The sequence below is a fragment of the Zingiber officinale genome, chromosome 6B, assembly GCF_018446385.1.
Source record: "Zingiber officinale cultivar Zhangliang chromosome 6B, Zo_v1.1, whole genome shotgun sequence".
Classification (NCBI taxonomy): domain Eukaryota; kingdom Viridiplantae; phylum Streptophyta; class Magnoliopsida; order Zingiberales; family Zingiberaceae; genus Zingiber; species Zingiber officinale.
Genome location: NC_055996.1, coordinates 87,230,603 through 87,256,153, shown reverse-complemented (window position 1 = coordinate 87,256,153; position 25,551 = coordinate 87,230,603). Strand labels below are relative to the sequence as shown.

General features: G+C 39.7%; 1 protein-coding gene across 1 annotated transcript; it reads right to left on the bottom strand.

Moving 5' to 3' along the window:
* Positions 1 to 1,020: 1,020 nt before the first annotated feature.
* Positions 1,021 to 1,443, bottom strand: LOC121991208 (protein NEGATIVE REGULATOR OF RESISTANCE-like). Its single transcript, XM_042545226.1, has one exon. The coding sequence runs from the start codon at positions 1,441 to 1,443 to the stop codon at positions 1,021 to 1,023; it is 423 nt and encodes a 140-aa protein (XP_042401160.1).
* Between the last annotated feature and the right edge of the window lie 24,108 nt (positions 1,444 to 25,551).

Genomic DNA, 25,551 nt, shown 5'->3' with positions numbered 1-25,551 from the left:
GAAAATTAATAAGAAAAACAAACAAGCTACATGCACTCAAGTGTTTTTTTTTTCTTTTTCTCTTTTACTGAAAGAAAATAAAAATAAAAATTGGATAAACAGACCTATATATAGTGACAATAAGAGCTAGCTATATATTTTCCTTCCAAACTAATAGGCACCACGAAATGCATTGTGCATTTAGAAACTATAGAAAACGAAGGTTTTTTCCTTGAGGATAATATTTTATTCTATATATATAGATAGATAGATTTAAACTTATGGCTCTATCCATTTTTCTCCATAGGTATAGAGCTAATTTGCTTGTGAAATATCAAAATATTGGTTTGTCTCATTGCTTTTATTATATAAATTTGGATGTCTCTTAGTGGATATTATTCAGTAAAAGATGAAATTCAGTTCATCGTAACTGTTCCATACCATCAAAAATGAGTAAATCAAGAAATCAAAACAAACAGTATTTCAGGGTTCGATCCTCTCAAGTTTGTGACTATGCGTGTGGTGTCTCTTCGTGGACACTAGCGTAATCACAATGATAGCATGATGAAAAAAAACAAATACATTCGTCCCAATGCCCCCGCACTAACATAACCACAATGTTGTTATATATCCTTGCCTGTCATAGATGTTCAATTAAGGGAGAACAATTCCATCACATCAAATGGGGTGGTACGGTGGCGATTTGACTGGATTTAAATAAATCGAGAAGGTGGATTTTAGCAATTACAGAGCACCTTCAACATCATTCAGTGCTATTAAGTATTACAGCAATCATTCTCTTATTCATTCTTGTTTGTTGCTTCACCACCAAATTTAACAGATTGCATATTTTTGAGTTGACGCTATTTACCTCATAATTAAACATATTAAACATGGATTAATTCACATGGAATGTGGCACAGCAGCACTTCGCCCTGTCGAAGGTAGAGAGCGAGAGAAAACAACAATTGAAAAGCAAGAGAAGCTGCGTAAAACGGTTAAGTTACCGTTACAAAGAGCAAGCTCCAGGTAGAAGGAAGATTACGCGGGTCTACGGGCGCATCGCGTGGCCGCCTCGCAGCAGGGGTTCTCCTCCGCCGAGAACTCCGGCTCCGGATCCGCGTTCAAGTCCAGGCAAAGTGGGGGCGCACCATGCTCCTCCTCCGCGCTATCCGCCGACACTCCGCGATCGCCCTTAGGATCAGGACCCTCGAAGTCCTCTGGCACGAACGTGGGGCTCCACAGTGGCAACGCCGGAGCGGGCTGGGGCGCCTTCCGGCGGACACCGATCGAGCGCGTGGCGTCTCGCATGCGACAGAGGATGGAGAAGAACTCCTCGACCTCGTCGTTGTTCACTTGGGGATGGGCCACATCAGCAGGGCGGGGATTGCTGGAAGGGCGGCGACGGTTGTCGTCGTCTCCATCGACTCCGACGACGCGTCGCTTCCGCTTGGAAGGTTCCATCTAGAGGAGGAGTGACGTTGTTCGGCCCTTTTGGGGCAGACGTAGGAGATACCGCGACGGCGTCAACAGCGGCGACGGGTGGAGGAGAGCATGAAGCATCTCCAGTCACACACTTGCTTCTGTCTGCCTATTAACAATAGAAAATAATAATAATACTGAGGTGGCGTGGCGGATAGGGGATCACATGTGACAGGATCAAGTCAACTGGTCAGGAGAGGTAGCGATCAAAATGGTCCATCAAACTCCTCCTACCTGATCCATCCGACTCCGCCGGATCGATCAATTTGACTCTAATTCGGGCCATCAAACTCTCTATCTGATTCTTCTGATTCAGTCCACTAGATCCCTTCACCTCAATCATCTGAATCACCAACGTGGTTTACTAGACTTCTCCTACTTGATCACTCGACTCCTTTGACTCGGTTTACCAGAGTTCTACTCAGTCATCCGACTCCTCTGACTTGATTTACCAGACTCCACCAGCTTGATCAACAAATTCCTTCTACTCAACCACATTCAGTTGGACCTACATCCTACATGACTTACTAAAACGTTTCTCCCGAAAGATGTGGACAAGTCTGACACACGAATTTCACACTCATTAAAAATGTGTTACACATCAGAGATAATATTTTGGCCATGACAAGTAGTCCAGAGGTTGCAGACAACCTCTAGCGGCATGGTTTAGTAAAAGAAAAGTGGTAAATGAACTAGTAGATATTCCATTGAATAAAAAAAATCTAGGTGAGAATAAGTACTCAAGTTTATATAGTATCAAAAGTATTTCTGTTTCTAATCAAAGTATTTTCGTTGTCATAATAACCCTCTATATCAAATCTCTAAGAAACCATATCCATGAGACCGACACTAGGGAGTCGCTAAAGTAGTGGATCTATCTTTTTCTAAAAAGCATACTCAATTCTGTGAGTGTTTATCAAACATTATTAGAGAGTAGGTTATGGAATGTAATTGAAATAAGTCTTTGCATGAACACATGACAGTGATGACTTTTCATTCTAAATATTTTAAATTTGTTCATATCCACACATCGAACCATATTCGAGGCATACTCATCAAGGAATTTGATTTCTTTCAACTAACTATATAAAGCTTCCTTACCTTCATTATCTAATGTATAACAAGTTTTTGAAAATTTATTTGTTATTTCATTTTGATGCAACTCATGTATGCTAACTATTTTTTTCAAATCCTCACATGTTTTTTGCTATATTTTTTATTTTTTTTCAGGAACATTCATTACAATATTAAAAATATTATTGAAAAAAATCTAACATATATCACATCTAAATTATACTAAATGAGTAAATACTTCCAATATAACACTCCTAAAATATATATATATTTTTTCTTCCAACCATACTTACATACCCTAACAATGTATTAATTTAATTCAGTATAACCAGTTTGAGTTGCTTGTACAAATCTATAGTTGTCTATTTCTCCAATGATTTTTTCACCTGACTTGATTGACAACAGAAGTTTTATAACCATTTTATTCTTAATGAAATATTTATTATTTTACCAAAAATAATACTCAACTGGTAAAAATTTATAATGATTATCAAATCAAGATACCTTTCTACTACAAGGTAATAAAATTACATCAGACTCTGTCATGCAATGTGAACATGCTAATTTACTAGCGATGCTCTATCTTAACAATATTGAGTGATCCTATCTGAAATTGGTGAAGGTAGTGAGCTGGGATGTGGCTCTGCTATTGACTCAAAGAAGACTCTGTGCTATCCTGCAATACAAGAAGAGTTACTGCCGAGTTAGGGAAGGAGTCCCCAGCGTTGACCCTCCGACGCTCAAGTCAATGCTCAATTTTGGGGATGAAAGCAGTGAACTGTAACAAATGACGTGTGCAAGTAAGAAGCATCGCATACCTCTACCTGTAGATGGAGACCCCTTTTATAATATTGTTGTTACATTATGCAAGCATCTCAAAGTATTAACACATTTTCCAAAGCCTTCCTAAGAAAGGATAGGTCATAAAGTGCCTCTGACACCTTTCCTCAAATGAGCCAATAAATTACTGTAAGTTGATAAGCTGGAAGTTTCTAAAAGATGATTTGCCAATGGAATATTCTTTGTCCTTTTGGCACAAGGTTCCAAAAGAGTACAATATGACATGTATGTGGGTCTCGCTATAGACTATCCGACCACCACTCGGCCGGGATATCGCCAACTCGGTCGTACAGAGTGAAGCTGCTGACCTGTTCTTTACTCGACTTTCCTGATGTCGGAGAGACGCATTTGTGGGTAGGGTAACTTAGTATTTGGCTCTTAACCTCAGCTGCAAGTTGCGGAGAATGACCGTTCGGATGGTTTGGTCAACCTTTCACGCTCGACCAACCTTTCCTAATCCATAGTCCGTAGTCTCGTGGCCCATCTGACCTTGTGACTTTAACCGTTTAACTCTGACCTCAACGTTAACTGGTCTTCCCTATTTTGACCCACGTTTTTAGGGGGGGTGGGGGTGGGGGGCATCTTTATTATCGTATCACAAGCCTTCCCTGTTAGAGTGTATACTAAAAGCCTAGCTTTTTGTAAATATTTATTTTATAAAATAAGAATCACATTAGTCAAGTGTCCGCATGTAGTTGTCCATTTAATCTATATTGTAGATAACATGATGTTTGGTATGACACAGAAGATCATGTTATCAGTTCCTTATAAATTATAAATAGTAGCTCACGACCAAAATGGAAATGGACAAACCATTGGAATGTGCGTAGTGTAATTTGGTATTAGTTTATCTTGACTATAAAATTACACTAGTACACTTAGAGTGTATTGAGTTGGACCATTTGAGGTTGTTCTTTTTATACTAACTGCATAAAAGAACAGAACCTCAGTTATTATGGTAGTGTGTACTCTTAATCCCGATATAACAACAAGCACGTATACTTAGTATTGATTTCTTTGACTTATCAATGGGTGAGATTTAGCTCGTTAAATCAAAAGGCCCGATAGGTTGGAAAATAATATTATTTATATGGTGTGTTGTTGGTTATAGAAGGAAACTGTGTCCTAGTGATCTAGGTTGATGATGTTCCCAAGATGAGCTCATAAGGATTGTCATGTAAACCCTGTAGGTGAACTTAGTCCGACATGACAATAAAGTTGAGTGACACTATTTTTGAAGCTAGATATTAATTGAGTGAGTGTCAGTAACTCATTTAATTAATGAGCATTCGATATCTTAAACACAGGGAGATTAACACACTCATGATAAGAAGGAGCCCATAATGTAATTTGGGATTGGTGCAGTAGTTCAATAGTAACTCTTTAGTGGTATGAGTTATTATTGATGAACTTGAGTTGGGTGTTCGGGGCGAACACGGGAAATTCAAGATCATCGGGAGACCAAAACCAATTTCTCCTCTCAGTCCCTATTGTAACATCTTATATAAAGTCTTATATCCACCTAAAGTCTTGCCTCTTAGCCCATGCTAGGGGTTGGCCCGTATCCTTGCTTGGAGCCCAAGCAAGGGGCTGGCCAAGCCAAGCTTAGAGCTAGAGCTAAGGCCGGCCAAGCCTTGCTTGGTGCCCATGCAAGGGGTCGGCCAAGTAAGGAAAGGAAAGGGAATTTTATTTTGATAAAATCTTTGTTGGTGCGGGAAGCATCCGACGATCGAACCTAAGTTTTGATAATGGCAAAGGATTCAAAGTTAAGGTGCTTTATTGTCTGACAGCTTTTACTAAGTGTTTCAGGAAAGTCCTAACTGCAGTTAGGCAAGGCAAAACCCTAGGGGGTGGTAACCCTAGGTCATAGGGGGTGGTAACCCTATGAGGAAAGTCTTGGCAGGTCGATGACTTTAGGCAAAAGTCCTAGGGGGTGGTAACCCTAGGTGAAAAGTCCTGGTGTCGCGAACCAGGTGAAAGTCTGAACTGGCCGGTGAAGCGGATGTTCAGCAGAAAGTCCGGAAGCATCGAGTGCCGAGAAAAAGTCCAGTCGATCTGGAGGATCGTACTGGCAACAGGTAAATCTCCTGAGTAAAGTAGGTGAGGACGCGTTCCCCGTAGAGGGAACAGTAGGCGTCGGGTCGACCTAGGGTTTCCGGTAGGAAACCCGAAGTCAGACTCGGACAGTCCGGAGACTGTCTACACTTTATTTATCATGTGTATTGTGCTAACTTTGTTTTGCAGGGTATGTGTTTTGGACTAACACATTTTTCAGGAACAAAGGAGCAAGTTACAACTCGGATGAACAGTGTCCGAGGCGCCTCCATGGAGCTTGGAGGCGCCTCGGGTGAAAAGCTGGAGCTGGCTGCGAAGGGAGCTTGAGGCGCCTTGGACTGGAGGTTGAAGGCGCCTTGGATAGTGAAGGCGCCTTGAACCAGATAGGGTTCGACCAGGTCAGTGCTGATCCACGCGGGTGACTCGGCTCGTTCAAGGCGCCTTGATGAACAGTATAAGGCGCCTTGAACCCTCTTTATAAGGGGTCTCGACCAGCAGCTCTCAATAACTTCTTCCAAGCGATCTTTCTGCTACAAGCTGCTCACGAGACGATCCCGAAGTGCTGCTACGAGACACCGACGACCCGGAGCTCCGAAATCTTCAGATTACGATATTGTCATCGGTATAACTGTATTTTCATTATACTTAACCGTAATACTTGTACTCTTGTCGAGCTTATAGTTGTTGCCACGGAAGCGATCAAGGATCGCGGCCTTCGAGTAGAGTCAACAGGTCAGCAAGTAAATTCTGTCTTTCTGTGTGTTTGTTTTCTTTCCGCTGCTAACTCTCGAACATTTTACGATTCCGATAATCGAACAAATAGCATGAGCGCTATTCACCCCCTCTAGCGGCGTCTCGATCCAACAATTGGTATCGAAGGGGGTCGCTTTGAATTGGTGCAACCATCTTTCAAAACAAATTTTTCACTTTTTTTCGTTGAGTCGAATTAGAATTTAGCCTTATAGCTATATTCTAATTTACATTTCCCTCGAATCGACTTTTGCTCAAGTAGGTGCAACACCACTCGAGCTCGCTTTTATTATTCTTTATTCCAAGACTACTAATCCAAGACTTAGTCTTGGAACATATTCGTTGTTTTCTTTTGTTACATATTATAAATGGTCCAACAAGAGGGTTTCAACATCCCCCGCTATTCTCCGGAGAGGATTTTGGCTACTAGAAGGAAGAATGGAAGCGTATCTAAAGATACAATTGAACGTGGATGATCAATAAGACGGCTGAAACCGCCAATCGATGACGACGGCAAAACAACACCCTACGAGAAGTGGGACGCTTCTTTAATAAAAAAGGTTGAAGCCGACGCCAAAGCTACCTGCACCCTCCAGTGTGGTCTTACCAAAGAAGAACTCGACAGAGTTGGCCCGTTCTCTTCTGCAAAGGAGCTATGGGAAAAGCTAATCGAACTCCACGAAGGCACTGACGACACCAAGGTAAGTAAAAGAGATCTTTTACTTAATAAATTATATAATCTAAAAATGCAGGAAGGCGAAACGGCGAGTTCTCTTCACGCGAGAATACAAGACATCCTTAACTCTCTTCACGGAATTGGCCAGAAGATAGAAAATCGGGACGTAATAAGGTATGCCCTAAACTCGTTTCCAAGGAATACATTGTGGGCATCAATGGTAGATGCCTACAAAGTTTCCAAGGATTTATCTTCTTTAAAACTAGATGAACTTTTTAGTGAATTTGAACTTCATGAGCAGACTAATGCACAGCCTACCGAGAAAGGTATTGCGTTGGTTGCAGGTACAAGCCGAACCCGGGAACCGAGACCACGACGGAGAACTGAACCAGCATCGGAAGCTGAACCAGACTCTGATGATGAAGAAGGTGACATTACAACCGAGCTGGTAGATCTCGTGAAGAAGCTCTACAAGACGAAAGGATTCGACAAAAGAGATCTAAAGAAGGCAGTGAAATCAAAGGAAGGCCCACAAAATACAAAGATGAAGTTTGAAGTTACATGCTACGGGTGTAACCAAAAAGGGCACATCAAAACCAACTGCCCTAACCTGAAGGAGATCAAAAAGCAAAGAAGGAAAAAGGTCCTTAAGGCAACATGGGACGAATCTTCATCGGAGGACGACGACGACGAGCTCGAACAAACGAGTCTACTTGCATTAATGGCCCGGGACCAAGTCGTCGAATACGGATGCGAGAGCGAGTCTGAGGCAGAGTCCGAGCAAAGCCACGGATCCGTATCCGTTTCCGAAGGACCAGACCCCGCTGTAAGTATCTCCCGGTTGAACATTTTAGTTAGCTATTTATTGCGCAAATTAGCTAAGTCAAACCTGAAAGTTAAGTCACTTCTAAAGGAAGTAAGTGCCCTTAAAGAAGTGGCTAACACCAAACCCATACCTGACCAGAGTCAGACTGAATTTCCGACTTAAGTTCAAAAACTTGAGGAAGAAAATTCAAGTTTAACAAATAAGGTTAAAGATTTAGAAAATACCTTAGAACGGTTTACTTTGGGCTCCAAGAATTTGGACTTGATTCTTGGGACACAAAGAGCCGTCTACAACAGAACTGGGTTGGGATACAAAAGTAAATATAGATCTTATTTATCACTAATAAACAAACAAAGTATTAAATCAGTCCAAGCATGGGTCTCCAAGTCTAACTTGGTCAATCAAGTTGGACTTGGCCAATACTGGGTTCCGAAGGATCAAATATACTACCTCGATAGACCATATCGAGGCCATGATCCAGGGGGAGCAAAAAGAAAAACAATCCAAAAAATTTAAAATTCTAAATTCTAAATTAAAATTAAAAATTAAATTCAAAATTCGAAATTAAAATTAAAAATTAAATTCAAAATTCGAAATTGAAATTAAAAATTAAATTCAAAATTCAAAATTAAAATTAAAAATTAAAAATTAAATTCAAAATTGAAATTAAAAATTAAAGTTAAATTCAAAATTCGAAATTGAAATTAAAAATTAAAGTTAAATTCAAGATTCGAAATTGAAACTCAAAATTAAATTATAAATTCAAAACTCAAAATTAAAATCAACTTCAAAATTAAGTTATAAATTCAAGATTTGAAATTAAATTAAAATAAAGATGGAGGATCCAAACTCGCTGGCACCCCCAACTAAACTACCCGGCAGGGTAACTGAACCTAATCTACCCGAAATGGGTAAAACAAGAGTAGATTACCCGGCAGGGTAATTAAGGTTAGATTAAAACGGACTAAGGTTAACTTGAACCACAGTACTGGTGAAGTTTTTGGATGATAGTACGTTAGGGAAACTTGGGCATCGCATGTCTAGGAAGATATGACTTCGACCTGGTGCATTGGCCAAGTGGAACTGACCGAAGCTACCCTTAAATGAATCCTGACTAGTTAGACCAAGGATTGGTATTAAGTTCAATGGGTAGGATTATTTGGAAAACCTCGAAGGCATGATTACTTTAATGACTCACCATAGCCCAGAAGTTTATCCAAAGAATGCTTACTTGTTGAACCCAAAGCCAAATCTGAATCTAACACAAAGTTAAACCAAACTCCTGAATTCAACAATAAATCATCTCACATCAATCATAGGATTCCCTGATTGAAAATTTAGATCGGGTGAGATGACTAAGTAATAAAATTCATTTGAAAATTATTTTAAAAAAAAAAAACTTAAATTTCAAAATTATTTTTAAACTTAAATTTCAAAATTATTTTTAAACTTAAATTTCAAAATTATTTTAAAAACTTAAATTTCAAAATTATTTTAAAAACTTAAATTTCAAAATTATTTTAAAAATTTAAATTTCAAAATTATTTTAAAAATTTAAATTTCAAAATTATTTTAAACTTAAATAAATTTAAATTTCAAAATTATTTTAAACTTAAATTTCAAAATTATTTTAAAAAACTTAAATTTCAAAATTATTTTAAAAACTTAAATTTCAAAATTATTTTAAAAAAAACTTAAATTTCAAAATTATTTTAAAAAACTTAAATTTTAAAATTATTTTAAAAAAAACTTAAATTTCAAAATTATTTTAAAAACTTAAATTTCAAAATTATTTTAAAAAACTTAAATTTCAAAATTATTTTAAAAAACTTAAATTTCAAAATTATTTTAAAAACTTAAATTTCAAAATTATTTTAAAAACTTAAATTTCAAAATTATTTTAAAAAACTTAAATTTCAAAATTATTTTTAAAAACTTAAATTTCAAAATTATTTTAAAAACTTAAATTTCAAAATTATTTTAAACTTAAATTTCAAAATTATTTTAAAAAACTTAAATTTCAAAATTATTTTTAAAAAAACTTAAATTTCAAAATTATTTTAAAAACTTAAATTTCAAAATTATTTTAAAAACTTAAATTTCAAAATTATTTAAAAAAAAAAACTTAAATTTCAAAATTATTTTAAAAAAAAACTTAAATTTCAAAATTATTTTAAAAACTTAAATTTCAAAATTATTTTAGAAACTTAAATTTCAAAATTTTAAACTTAAATTTCAAAATTATTTTAAAAAACTTAAATTTCAAAATTATTTAAAAAAAAAAAAAAACTTAAATTTCAAAATCATTTTAAAACCTCTTCAAAATTTATTTAAATTAAAAAAAAAAAAAAAAATCGCGTGAAGCCGATCAGAGGCGCCTCCCATCAAAAGGAGGCGTCTTAGCAAGCGGCGGGAAAATTCCCGCCGCTTCATCTTAAGGCGCCTCGGATCAACCCGAGGCGCCTCAAACTTATATAAGGCGCCCTAAACCTTGGTTTAAGGCGCCTTCAACACTTTATATCAAAACGAACAGAAGCTCTTCTGGTCGTTTTCTGTCGACGCCGAGCACGCGATACTCGTGCTGTCTCCTCCCAACTAAGGCGCCCTCAACCGATTTTTTTTCCCTCTCTACGTGACAATGCCTCCTAGGTATAATCCTAATCCCTTCCGATCAAATTTTACTTAGAATTTTTTCTTATTTCTGTCAATTTTTGGTAAAATCGTTCAAAATAGGAAACGCCGACATGTTGATCTTAATCCAGCTAGAATTCCATCAGCAGATATCAGATTCCCGACTATACATCTTAGGGATACCTTTGCTAATTACATCTTTGAACCTATCAAGCCTAGATATGTGAACAAGACTTTTTATACCCAGTATTGTCAACCAACTATCCAAATGATAGAGCACTATCAACTGGATCAATTGGTTTACTGCACCGATACAGTAAACCAGGAGTTATGTGCACAGTTTTATCACAATCTTGAGAGGATTGATGATAATAGGTACAGCACCAGAGTTTCTGGCGTGGACATTGAGCTTACTCCCACTCTGCTACGCACCACCCTAGGACTTAGGGCTTCTGAGTCTACCTTTCTATGCTACCCCAGTAGGGATCTGCCATTTGGCGATCCTTACTCCCACATTACGTTAGATACTATCTATACGTATTTCCTCGGGGGAGAGAGACCTGCTGACTTGACTGAGTTCAGGTCAGTTACTCTTCGGATTCAGGACTACATGATGTATAGGGTCCTGACAGCATGTATTCTACCGATCTCATCTCGGGATGTCCCGAAGATGAGATCTTCACACTCATTCTTTTTATATGCCCTGTGTCATCGATTTGACATCGATATTGCCCTGCATATGTTCCAGAACATTATCTGTGCATTTGGGACAGTCACCTCCAAGATAGTCCACATGCCCTATTGTCATATTCTGACACGTTTCTTTTCGACGATAGAGGGTATAGATGTGACCAGAGGAACAGTCATTCCTCTTACTATATATGATGAGCTAGGATCCCGTAGTTGTAGACTGGCCAGTGTCGATATCACAGCTGATGGAGTTCTAGCGTGGATAGGACGACCACAGCAGGCAGCTGCCCCTATCGCTCCAGCAGTCGATGATTTACCAGGCGAGGGAGAGGAGTGGGCTGATTTCTTAGCTGAGGATCTTTTCGCGGATCCCTCCCCGTCTGCCAGACCATCCACCTCGGCTGGACCTTCGACCTCTTCCTCACTCTCCGTCGAGGACAGACTAGCTCGACTCGAGGTTGAGTCCATCCAGACACGACGGATAGTTCTCTCTATTCGATCCGAGATGGCTGCCGGATTTATGTCCCTCCGTGACGAGATACGACGGCTAGGTCAGCCAGCACCTGAGCAGCCCCATGATCCTCCAGCTAGTTCTCCTCGAGCAGATGATCCTGCTATTTGATATGACTCTGTTATGCACTATTATGTGGATTGTTGTCTCACTTGTTTAGACTTCCTTATTCTGTGGATGTACTTATTTGCATGCTTATTCAGTTTCACAAAATCTGAGTTTACTTATCATTCAAATTCTAGGTAAAATAGTTTTCAAAACTCCAATTTTGTTAGATTTCCAAAATTCGGATTAAGCCTAGGTTTTCCCCCTAGAAAACATGTACCCCTAGATTAAAGCCAGAGCATCTCACAATCACCTAGGTATACCTTGCTTGTGTTTGACAAACTTAGAATGACGTGAGATGCATAGGGTACAGCCTAGACTCAGGAATGCTTATATTTGTGCATCGATATGAGTCTGGGCGTTAAACACATCATAAATAATAATCAAGTTAAGTCTTCCAGCTCTAGCCAACTCTAACTGGACCAAATGGACTTAATTTGACTAACCATGTGAAAGCTACTGCCCTCTAGGCAATCAGCAAGTAGCTAAAGGTTAGACAATTGGGAAAAGTGTGTTTCAATTTTTTTAAGCATGATTGTACTTTAAGGTTCTAATCAAATTACCTTACCTGATTATTTTAAGGCTCTGATACTTAATCAAATTAAACTCAATAATTTAATTTGACTCATGCTTGGACTAGAAAACATACTACTACTGCTACTCCCTCTGTCCTAAAACTAAATATTTTTCTTTAATATCAAAGTTTCTTCAAAATGAGTATTCAAATATTTTCAAATCTAGTCAACTTTTTATAACATTTTAAAGTTTTTTTTAATGACCCTCATATTTTATAACTGCTAAGCAAATCCTTTTATTGAAAATTCAAGTACTCATATTTTCAAAGTTAGTTTTAAGACTATTTTAACTAGACTTAGTTAGATTGTACTCTAAACTTAGTTACTTGGCAAAATATTTTTTCAATACAAATCATTTCGAAGCTGAGTATATAGCTAAGTATTTTCAAATTTGGCAAATTCCAAAACTCAAAAAGCTAAGTCGTTTTTGCTAAGAAGAAAATTGTTCTTTTTCCCTCTTTTGAAAATTTTCCTTCAGAAAAATACAAATCTACTCTCAAACTGGTTTATTTTTGATATATGGCAAAGGGGGATAGTAGGTAAATTAAAGTTAAAGGAAAATTCAAAGCAGAGAGTAGGTAAATTAAAGTTAAAGGAAAATTCAAAGCAGAGAGTAGGTAAAGTAAAGTTAAATTCAAGTATTTAATAAAAGGAGGGCTTTTATTAAGGGAGAGTCTTATATTACAAAGTTAAAAGTTTCCAGCTTAACTGTTATTGCATTTGAAGTTTATTTACTTAAAGCTTGGTTAACTTTATGCAGTTATTACATATGTTATTTTTTTCTTAACTTTGAATTACGTGTTGCCATAATCAAAAAGGGGGAGATTGTTGGTGCGGGAAGCATCCGACGATCGAACCTAAGTTTTGATAATGGCAAAGGATTCAAAGTTAAGGTGCTTTGTTGTCTGACTTTTAATGAGTGTTTCAGAAAGTCCTAGCTGCGATTAGGCAAGGCAAAACCCTAGGGGTGGTAACCCTAGGTCATAGGGGTGGTAACCCTATGAGGAAAGTCTTGGCGGTCGATTCAGGCAAAGTCCTAGGGGTGGTAACCCTAGGTGAAAAGTCCGGTGTCACGAACTGGAGCCGGGAAGCGGATGTTCATCAGAAAGTCCGAAGCATCGAGTGCTGAGCAAAAGTCCAGTCGATCCGGAGCGACATCAAGTAAATCTTCCGAGTGGAGTAGGTGAGGACGCGTTCCCGTAGAGGGAAAAGGCGTCAGGTCGACCTAGGGTTTCCGGTAGTCAGACTCAGACAGTTCGGAGACTGTCTACACTTTATTTATCATGTGTACTGTGCTAACTTTGTTTTGCAGGTATGTGTTTTGGACTAACACATTTTCAGGAACAAAGGAGCAAGTTACAACTCGGATGAACAGTGTCCGAGGCGCCTCCATGGAGCTTGGAGGCGCCTCAGTGCGAACCAAGAAAAGCCAGCGCAGAAGGTTGGAGGCGCCTTGGACCGGAGGTTGAAGGCGCCTTGGATAGGCTGAAGGCGCCTTGAACCAGATAGAGTTCGACCAGGTCAGTGCTGATCCACGCGGGTGACTCGGCTCGTTTAAGGCGCCTTGATGAACAGTATAAGGCGCCTTGAACCCTCTTTATAAGGGGTCTCGACCAGCAGCTCTCAATAACTTCTTCCAAGCGATCTTTCTGCTACAAGCTGCTCACGAGACGATCCCGAAGTGCTGCTACGAGACACCGACGACCCGGAGCTCCGAAATCTTCAGATTACGATATTGTCGTCGGTATAACTGTACTTTTTCATTATACTTAACTGTAATACTTGTACTCTTGTCGAGCTTATAGTTGTTGCCCACGGAAAGCGATCAAGGATCACGGGCCTTCGAGTAGGAGTCGTCATAGGCTCCGAACGAATTAAATTCCCTTGTCTTTCTGTGTGTTTGTTTCTTTCCACTGTGTTAATTACTCTACGAACATTTTACGATTCCGATAATCGAACAAATAGCCGCGAGCGCTATTCACCCCCCTCTAGCGCGTCTCGATCCAACAATCTTTCCTTTTATGTTTTTATCCATATGGTTTTAAAAGAGAGTTTTAAATTTTAAAATCTTTCCTTTTATAGATTTTCTACAAAGGATTAAAAGAGAGATTAGATATCTTTCCTTATTTGTAGATATCTATAATGTTAAAAGGAATATTTTAATTTTTAAGAAAACTTTCTTTTTTTGTAACCATGATTTAAAAGGAGTTTTATTTTTAAAATCTTATCTTTTATAGATATCCATAAAAGGATTTAAAAGAGAGAGATTTTAATTTATAAAATATTCCTTTTATAGCTAACCACATAAGGAATGTTTTAAAAGAGATATTTTAATTTTTGTTTAAAATCTTTCCTTGATTGTTTAAACATGTTGTGGCCGGCCATATAGAGGAATAAAAGGAAATTTTATTTTTTATAAAACTTTCCTTTTTTGGATTCACCAAGGATTATAAAAGAGTGGTAAAAGGTGTTTTCATGAGACACAACCCTCTTCTATTGTTCCTCTCTTCCATCCTTGGTGGTTGACCCTCTCTTCTGTTAGGACCTTCAGATAGCGGCTAGAGAGGGGGGGTGTGAATAGCCAACCTCAAATTATCGTTTCTTCCTACAATTTAGGTTAGCGCAGCGGAAATACAATGTAGAAACAAAAGTGGAGAAGATAAAACCTCAAACACGATGATGTAATGAGGTTCGGAGATGATACTCCTACTCCTCGGCGTGTCCGTAAGGTGGACGAAGCCTATCAATCCGTCGGTGGATGAGACCCCGGATAATCGGCTAATATGAACTCCTTCTGGGTGGAGAAACCTCGCCACAATCTCTCTTGCAACAGCAAGAATGGAGTACAACCAATAGAGAAAGAAAACAAGAACAATATAAATGTAAAAACACTTTGCTTGCCTTCTCGTTGTTTACTGGAGTCCATTGATGAAGCAGCAACTTCACGGATCCAACAACAGCAGCTAGAAAACCAGCCGATGGAAGCTCACACGAAGCTTCAGCAGTGGAGAGCTCAACAAAGCTCAGATCACAGTCTCGTGAGGAAGAGTAACTCCTTTCCTTCGTCTACTGTAGAGATCTTATATCCTGCACCTGCAAAGAAGACAAAGAAGACACAGAATCTAGCCGTTGAGTCACAACGGCTAAGCCTGGACCGATCAGGCTCCATCCTGATCGGTCTGTGGACTGATCAGGCCCTAGGCTGATCGATCCCCAGACCGATCAACCAACTCTCTGTGAGAGTTGGCTTCGAAGCCTGATTGGTCTGTGGACCGATCAGGCTATAGGTGGATTGGTCCACAGACCGATCCCCCTACCTTTTTCTGCCTCTGATCGTTTCCTGATCGGTCTGCAGACCGATTAGTTAACCCACAGAAACATTCTGTTTGGTTACTGATCGGTCACCAGACCGATCCAAACAATCAGAGTATCACTGGATCGGTCACCAGACCGATCCAATGCCTTAGAGCCAACCCTAAACCCTAAAGCCTTCCTTCTGAACCGAGCCTGATCGGCCCCTCGACCGAGGAGAACGAGCTACCGAGCCTCTCCGACTTCCACGTCCGGTCCGGAGAACGAGCTACGAGCCCTTTCTGACTTAGTCCGGAGAGCGAGCCACCGAACCCTCTCCGACTTCATCCGGTCCAGAATGAGCTCCGAGCCCTCTCCGTAGCTACCGAGAGCGACCGAGCCCTCTCCGACTTCCACGTCCGGTCCAGAGAACGAGCTCCCGAGCCCTCTCTGACCTAGTCCGTAGAACGAGCTACCGAGCCCTCTCCGACTTCATCCGGTCCAGAGAACGAGCTCTCGAGCCCTCTCTGACATAGTCTGGAGAATGAGCTACCGAGCCCTCTCTGACTTCCCATGCCAAGCTTCCATACTTGGACTTCTCCCGTGCCAAGCTCCCTGCTTGGACTTTTCCGTGCCAAGTCTCCATACTTGGACTTTTCCCGTGCCAAGCTCCCTGCTTGGACTTTTCCGTGCCAAGTCTCCGTACTTGGACTTTTCCTCGTGCCAAGTCTCCATACTTGGACTTTACCGAAACAAGTCAACTCAAGTCGGTTCAACCAGGTCAACCTTGACCGAAGGTTGCACCCACAATCTCCCAAGTTTGTATTCTTGTCAAACATCAAGATACAACTTTTCTATTCTCGTCAAACATCAAAATACAACTCGAGTCAGGTCAACTCGAGTCGGGTCAACCAAGTCAACCTTGACCTAAGGTTGCACCAACAATCTCCCCCTTTTTGATGTTTGACAAAAACCATAATCAAGTTAGGTTAACCCGATAACCTAACTTAGGTTTTCCAATAGTTCTCCAATCAATGTTCTTCCTTGAACATTCTCCCCAAACTCCAATGTTCTTCCTTGAACATTCTCTAGACATTTCTCCCCCTTTTTAACACACATCAAAAAGAGTGAATCAAGGTTAAGAGTTTCTTCCTAATGAAAGTCTCATACCTTTCATTGAAACCCTTAATTTCCCCCTTGATACTAAAGACAATAATCAACTTAGTGATAATCTCATATCACTCATCCTCAGAAATCGAGTAAAAACTCCCCCTAAAAGTCAACTCCCCTTTGACCAATAGGTAAAACTCCCCCTAAAGGTCAACTCCCCCCTTGACCATTGCACCAACAATGTCTTGGAGAGTTTCAATCCTTTAGAAATCTAAAACACAACTTCCACAGCTGAAATTTCAGACAATCAGTCAAAAATCAGCATTTTGGCATGCTCAGAACTCCTCTGGATCGGTCACCAGACCGATCAGACTTCCCTGGATCGGTCCGGTGACCGATCCACACTACTCTGGACCGATCAGGCTCTTCTCTGATCGGTCCACAACTCTCTGATAAGAGTTCTGAATTTTTTTTTCCTCCCGAAATTCAGAAACCCCTAAAAAATTACAGAAAATTCCAAAAATTATAAAATTTTGAGGATACATTCCTCATAACATATATTATCATGGAAAAATAGTTTTCTATGAAAATAACTTCCATTTTCAAATTTTGATACAAAGTTCGAAAAACTTTGAAATAGCTCAAGGTTAATCCATCTTTGTATCAACTTGCTCAATGATAAATGCTATCACTAGAAAAGCTTCATCAAGGTTTTTCAAATCAATTTTGAAATGATTTTAAACCATTCAATTTAGGACCACAATCTTAGGGCTAAATGTACATGACTTGTACACAAGCTTTCCCTATCATCCTCAATTTAGAATTAGGCTCATCTAGGTACAAGAGCTATGCACCTTGATCCTAACTCATAATCCTAATATCTTACACACATCTAAGGTGTATCAAACACATCCAAGTCAATTTTGATGTGAGATATGGGTTTAAGTCATCTTAAGCTAAGTTCTCATGCATTTTCTAGACAACAATTTGATTTCCATATCAAATTGAGTTTTTATCCTTAAATCAATTTAATTGATCATAAATGCAAGAGATGATGACATGGTATAAAATAATATCATAAGTGAAAACATGTGCCAATGTCATGATGTCATGTCATAAAGTATGAAACTTAAATAAGGCATGACATATAACTAACCTAAGCATTATCATGACATTTCAAATGATGGTAAATTAGATATGATGTCATGACATGGCATATGACAAACAATATATGACAAATAACATATAAAGGTATAGAAAATACCTAATTCTAGCCTTAGTTGCCATTTTTGATAATTTTGCCACAAATTCTATATTCCTAAGTGTAATAGACCTAAAATCATATACTAAAGACTTTTAGATCACTATGTGCCAATTAGATTGATCTTAGTAAACTCCTCAAATGTGGTTGGCACATCCTAATCACCTTAGGAATAGTTCTCAATTTCATTTTCAAGGCTTGATTACACCTTGAATATTCCTAAAATGCCACCTTTTGCCATGAGTAGGTTAACTACCTATCCAATTAAGGTGGGCACACCCTAACCCATCTAGCGTGATGGAATCACGCTCTTAGGAACCCAAAACCTATTTGAGCTCATTGGATTCACTAAATATTCACTAGGGATGACTTCCCTAGCAACCCTCCTAATGACCCTCCTAGGCTTTAAAGCCTTGGTCATTTGGGACTCATCAAGATCAACTCTAGGGGTGACTCCCCTTGTGACCTTGGTGATGGTCTTCCTAACCCTAGGTCTTGTTCCATAATCGAATGGAACATTATGGTAAGTGGGCTTGACCACTTGAGACTTAGGTTTGTGACTCAAACCTCTCATGTCCTTGGGCTTTTGTTTTTGACCCTTAGACCCTAGAGTTGACTTCTCCAAATTCTTAAGGGTCTTTTCTAAGGAGTCAAGTCTTGACCTCAAGACTTGATTTTCCTTCTCTAATACCTCAAGTTTTAATTTGTCCTTTTTTTTTGAGGTATTCCTAGACATATGTCTAGTTGTTTTGGGATTCCTATCTAGGGTTTCCTTAACCTTAGATGAATTAATTCTAGGGTTGGTACTTCTAGTAATGTCCTTATCTAGACTAACATGTTTGGCACCTAAGCACATGTATGAGTTTCTATAGTTATCATGCTTATCATTATTGACAAATGCAATAAAGCTACTAGCATGTTTCTTATTAGAATTGCAATAATGTGCCTTAAAAGATACCTTAGGGTTTGCCTTAGCTCCCCCCATAGATGTGCTTGGTCTCTTGTCCTTGTGAGGTTGCCTCCCCCTCGGACATTGGCTCCTATAATGTCCCCTTTGCTTGTATTGGAAACACACCACGTGCTCCTTGCCCTTGCGTATCGGGACTCCGGCTTCCTTGACTTTTGGTGCCGGTGGAGTCTTCTTAATCCTCTTTGGACATTTGCTCTTGTAATGCCCATATTCTCTACACTCAAAGCACATTATATGTAATTTACTTGAAATTAAGTTGCTTGAGTTACCTAGGGTTGAGGATGGACATAAGCTCTCTTCTTCATCCCTTCCGGAGGTAGAGGCTTCTTCTTCTTGCTCCAATCTTGAAGAAGAACTCTTCTCCTCTTCTTCCTTAGATGTTGAGTAGCCCTCAACTTCTAATTCCATACCTCCATGATGTGAGCTACTTGGCTCACTTGACTCCTCTTCATGACTTGAATTGGAGCTCTCCTCATGGAACTTAGCCAAGTTGTTCCACAACTCCTTGGCATCGTTGTATCCACCTATCTTACACAAGATATCATTAGGTAATGAAAATTCAAGGATTTTCGTTACCTCGTCGTTGATTGTGGATTGGTGGATTTGTTCCTTCGTCCACTTCTTCTTCTCGAGAGGTTCTCCCCCTTTATCCATCGGAGGAATAAAACCTACTTGTATACAATTCCAATTTTCTAGGTTAGTCATAAGAAAATACTTCATTCTTACCTTCCAATACGCGAAGTCGTCGCGATCGTAGAAGGGTGGAATCGTGATGTCTTCTCCAAGTTGATCCATTCTGTAGCTCGTGCTCCCCCGGGTGTTAATCCGATGAAGAGCGACCTCGCTCTGATACCACTTGTTAGGACCTTCGGATAGCGGCTAGAAAGGGGGGGGGTGTGAATAGCCGACCTCAAATTATCGTTTCTTCCTACAATTTAGGTTAGCGCAGCGGAAATACAATGTAGAAACGAAAGTGGAGAAGATCAAACCTCAAACACGATGATGTAACGAGATTCGGAGATGATACTCCTACTCCTCGGCGTGTCCGTAAGGTGGACGAAGCCTATCAATCCGTCGGTGGATGAGACCCCGGATAACCGGCTAATATGAACTCCTTCTGGGTGGAGAAACCTCGCCACAATCTCTCTTGCAACAGCAAGAATGGAGTACAACCAATAGAGAAAGAAAACAAGAACAATATAAATGTAAAAACACTTTGCTTGCCTTCTCGTTGTTTACTGGAGTCCGCTGATGAAGCAGCAACTTCACGGATCCAACAACAGCAGCTAGAAAACCAGCCAATGGAAGCTCACACGAAGCTTCAGCAGTGGAGAGCTCAACAAAGCTCAGATCACAGTCTCGTGAGGAAGAGTAACTCCTTTCCTTCGTCTACTGTAGAGATCTTATATCCTGCACCTGCGAAGAAGACAAAGAAGACACAGAATCTAGCCGTTGAGTCACAACGGCTAAGCCTGGACCGATCAGGCTCCATCCTGATCGGTCCAGGAGGACCCTGATCGGTCTGTGGACCGATCAGGCCCTGGGCTGATCGGTCCCCAGACCGATCAACCAACTCTCTGTGAGAGTTGGCTTCGAAGGCTGATCGGTCTGTGGACCGATCAAGCCATAGGTGGATCGGTCCACAGACCGATCCCCCTACCTACGCCTCGATCGTTTCACGATCGGTGCGGACCGTCGTTAACCTGAAACATTACGTTTGGTTCGATCGGTCACCGACCGATCCACTGTCAGTATCCGATCGGTCACGGACCGATCCAATGCCTAAACTTCCGCCCTAAACCCTAAAGCCTTCCGGTCTGAGAACGAGCTCAAGGCCCTCTCGACTTCCACGTTCGGTCCAAAGAACGAGCTAGGCCCTCTCGACTTAGTCCGAGAGCTAGCTACGAGCCCTCTCGACTTCATCCGGTCCGAGCGAGCTCCGAGCCCTCTCGACCTAGTCCGAGAACGAGCTCACGAGCCCTCTCCGCTTCACGTCCGAGAATGAGCTCGAGCCCTCTCTGACTTAGTCCGGAGAGCTAGCTACCGAGCCCTCTCTGACTTCATCCGGTCCAGAGAACGAGCTCCCGAGCCCTCTCTGACCTAGTCCGGAGAACGAGCTACCGAGCCCTCTCCGACTTCCCATGCCAAGCTTCCATACTTGGACTTCTCCCATGCCAAGCTCCCTGCTTGGACTTTTCCGTGCCAAGTCTCCATACTTGGACTTTTCCCGTGCCAAGCTCCCTGCTTGGACTTTTCCGTGCCAAGTCTCCGTACTTGGACTTTTCCTCGTGCCAAGTCTCCAAACTTGGACTTTACCGAAACAAGTCAACTCAAGTCGGGTCAACCAGGTCAACCTTGACTGAAGGTTGCACCCACAATCTCCCAAGTTTGTATTCTTGTCAAACATCAAGATACAACTTTTCTATTCTCGTCAAACATCAAAATACAACTCGAGTCAGGTCAACTCGAGTCGGGTCAACCAGGTCAACCTTGACCTAAGGTTGCACCAACATCTTCTTCTCCTATTCTTCTTCTTGGTGGCTGGCGGCATCAACCCTTGTGGAGCTCTTGGTGGCCGGTTATTTGGAGGTGAAGAAGTAGAGAAAGAAGGCATTATTTTCTAGCATCCCTTGAGCATTGTGATAGTGGCCGAAACTTGAAAGACTAGAAGGTTTTGGTGGATTTCTTCTTGGTAGATCATCGCCCACATGATGTCCAAGAGAAGGAGAGGAATACAATAGAAGATCAAGAGGTTTTGTTTACAAAGAAGGGTATAACTAGTAGTTTTATTCTGCATCATACTAGTTTTTCTTTGTATGAATTTTGAAATACCAAACACAAGAGGCTATTGGTTTTAGGCAATCGATTTTATATTTCGATTTTGTGTTTCTTTTATTTGTCGATCTTGTGGTTCGATTGTTCTTAGTGGTTAAATCTAGGGTTACTATAAGGGGATTAAATATTGAATTTCTTTGAAAGGCTTTGTCTAGGAAGTGGTGGATGATCCCATAACCAAGAAGGTATAGTTTCTCGTCATGTTTAACCTGGAAGCCGATCTTTGAAATAAATATTTAATTAACTTTGTAACGTGGGTGGATTTAGATTAATAATGTTAAGCAACATTTGCGATCCAAGTCTAAACCTCTAAGAACAGATAAGTTGAACTTGGAATCAATAATGTTAAATTCTGTTTACGATTCCAAGTTTAATTTCTAAAGAACACAATAGGTTGTTAGGAAAGGTTCGGGACTTGTACAAAATTTTTGTACAGGGGAACTAGTACGATATTCCAAGTAGCAACCAACAATTGGTATCAGAGCTAGGACTTTGCCTCTGTGTGTTTGGTTTTTAGTTTAATTATGCACATGTCATACATAATTTAGGCATGATAATAGTAGGATATGCAAATAGATTAACTTTGTGGTTGCAGGTATCCTAGATCAAACTATTATGGCTCTAATGTGTTTGTGTGTGATTGGGCTCTCGGACATGTCGAGGGCATTTGTATGTGTGTGCATGATTGTACTATTAAATACAGCAGGAGCTGTATTAGTTATTAGGATTTTATATTTTGTTCGATCTAGTTTATATGTACATTCCCTCGTGGAATATAGGATCGATAAATGTAAAATTCTATTTTTGTCGCAGATCGTATCCTTGCGAAGCGTGGTGCTATTGGAGGACCAGAGGCGCAGCGGAAAAGAAAGCTCGATGGACACAATGACATGAGCCCTAGGACTGGCGACTAGGGTTGACGACTACTAGGGCTGGTGGCACACCAAGTACAGTGATGGAAGGGACCATAATAGTTGGAAATTTATTTTTCCATATTTATTGCTTTTATTTGTTGTGATGTGTGACATGATAAAATTCCTCATTTTAAATAACTAAGTGGGAGAAGAATTTTAAATAAATTCCACAGTCTCCATTACTGGTTTGTAAATGATGCAAACAAACTTGCACGTTGACTCTGAGTGCATTCCTCCATATAGGATGAGTTTGTTTGTGGTTCACTAGATCAAATTTCCTTTATGGATGATTATAGGAAATTATTTAGGAGTGTGTGATCTTATCCATCTAAAGGGGCACAATCCTATTTAATGGACTAAGTATCAAGTAATGGTATACACTTAGGCATATTTAATAGTATCCTCCCCATCGGAGTCACTGCTATTATTTGTGTGACCAAAGTAATACCAACTATTAGTTTTATTTGTCATAAAGTTAGGTTGACAAGAATAAAATTAATGGGTAAAACATCCTCTTACAAATGTTTGAATTTGTATACGTCCACACTATCGTGGCATACAAAATTCACGGTGTTTTGAGGTGTTGGTGAATTTAAATGATATTGTTTGAGGAATCAATATTATTCTAAATTCTTAAGTTTTGACCAAAACTTATTTTGTGATTCTTAGGATTTCAAATGACTTTCAACCCACTTGCTATTATTCTGAAAGAGAACAAATTTACTGATCCCAATTACATAGATTGGAAAAGAAACCTGGATATTGTCCTAACTACTGAAGGCTATAAGTTTGTACTGTTAGAGGATTGCCCTAATGAGCCTAATAGAGATTCTAGTGAAGAGGAGATTGAGTATCATAAGAAATGGGTCAAGGCAGATGAGATGACGCGGTGTTACATTTTGGCTTCTATGTCAAATATGCTACAACATCAGCATCAGCCCATGCCTACCGCCTATAACATGATGTACAATCTCAAGAAACTCTTCGGACATCAGAATCGGCCTGCTAGGCAAGAAGCTATGAGAAATTTAATGACAGCCACCATGACAGAGGGGACACTCGTAAGGGATCATATCCTCAAAATGATAACTTATTTGAATGAGATACAAATCCTTGGAGCTGAAATCAATGGGGAAAACCAGGTCGATATTATTCTCCAAACACTACCCAAAAGTTTTGAGCAGTTCCGCCTGAACTATAATATGAATAAAAGGATTTATTCATTGGCGAAACTACTGACAGAACTTCAGGCAGTAGAAGGGCTATTTCATCATAATTCTCAAATTCACTTTGCTGAAAATGTTTCTACTTCTAAGTCAAAAGGCAAGAAGAAGAAAAAGAAACAAGTTGCCTTGGCAAAGAAAGTGAATCGATCTCTAGGTACTAGACTAAAAGCAGGAGTGAAGAAGCCGAAGGGCAAGTGCTTCATTTGCAAGCAGTCTGGACATTGGAAGGCGGACTGTCCTCGTAGGAAAGAGAACAATAAAGGTATATCTTATTCTCTAGTAGTTGAAACATGTTTAGCGGTGTTATCTACTAGTACCTGGTGTGTAGATACAGGAGTCACTGATCATGTCTGCAATACATTGCAGGGATTCCAGGAAACCCGATTACTATATGAGGGAGAGATAACCGTCTACATGGGCAATGCTACGAAAGTGACAGTTGTTGCAGTGGGAGATGTCTACTTATCATTCGATAGGAATAGAACTTTGATTTTGAGAAATTATCTTTATGTACCAGGTTTTAGAAATAATTTAATTTCAGTTTCTAAACTGTTTTTGAATGGATATACTATTTCTTTTGATGACAAAGTGGTTATCAAGAAAAATAGGGTAGTTATCTGTTCTGGTACATTAGTTGGCAATTTGTATACTCTAAATCCGATAACTCTCACAAAGCAACAAATGGAAATTAATAACACATCCTCTAATTTTAATAAGAGAAAGGAACCTTCAAAAATGAACCAAACATATCTTTGACATCTAAGACTTGGTCATATTAACTTGAGTAGGATTCAAAGGCTAATAGTCGATGGACTATTGGGTTCATTAGTGTTGGAAAACTTTCCAACATGTGAATCTTGCTTAGAAGGAAAAATGACCAAGAGACCTTTTAAGGCCAAGGGGTATAGAGTAAAAGATGTATTGTAATTGGTTCATTCTGATTTGTGTGGTCCTATGACTATCCAGGCGAGATGTGGTTTCGAATATTTTGTCTCTTTTGTAGATGATTATTCGAGATATGGGTACATTTACTTGATGCGCCGCAAGTTCGAGTGCTTTGATAAGTTCAAAGAGTACATGGCTGATGTGGAGAAACGTCACGGTAAGAGTATCAAGACACTACGGTCTGATCATGGTGGCGAGTACCTCTAAGGAGAGTTTAGGAATTACTTATTAGAGGTTGAGATTCAATCCCAATTATCTGCACCTGGTACACCCCAACAGAATGGTGTGGCAGAACGAAGGAATAGGATTCTTATAGAAATGGTTAGATCGATGATGAGTTATTCAGAATTACCAAATTTGTTTTGGGAATATGCTTTAGAAATGGCAGTGTACATTCTGAACTTGGTATCTTCTAAATCAGTACCCTCTACTCCCACGGAATTATGGAATGGGTGTAAGACTAGTCTTAATCATGTTTGGATTTGGGGTAGTCCAGCACATGTGCTGAAGGGAGATACTGATAAGTTGAAATCTCGTACAGAAGTTCACCTGTTTATAGGTTATCCTAGAGGAACGAAAGGTGGTTTATTTTATAGTCCTAAAGATCAAAAGGTCATTGCTAGCACTAATGCCCGATTTTTAGAGGAGGACTATTTAATAAACCACAAGCCCATGAGTGAAGTTGTTCTAGAAGAAATGAGAGAGGACACGCCTACTTTAGTACCAACAGTGCAAGATGAAATATCACAAGAAACTGTAACACGTATCACAAATGATACACAACTACAGACAATGTCTCGTCATA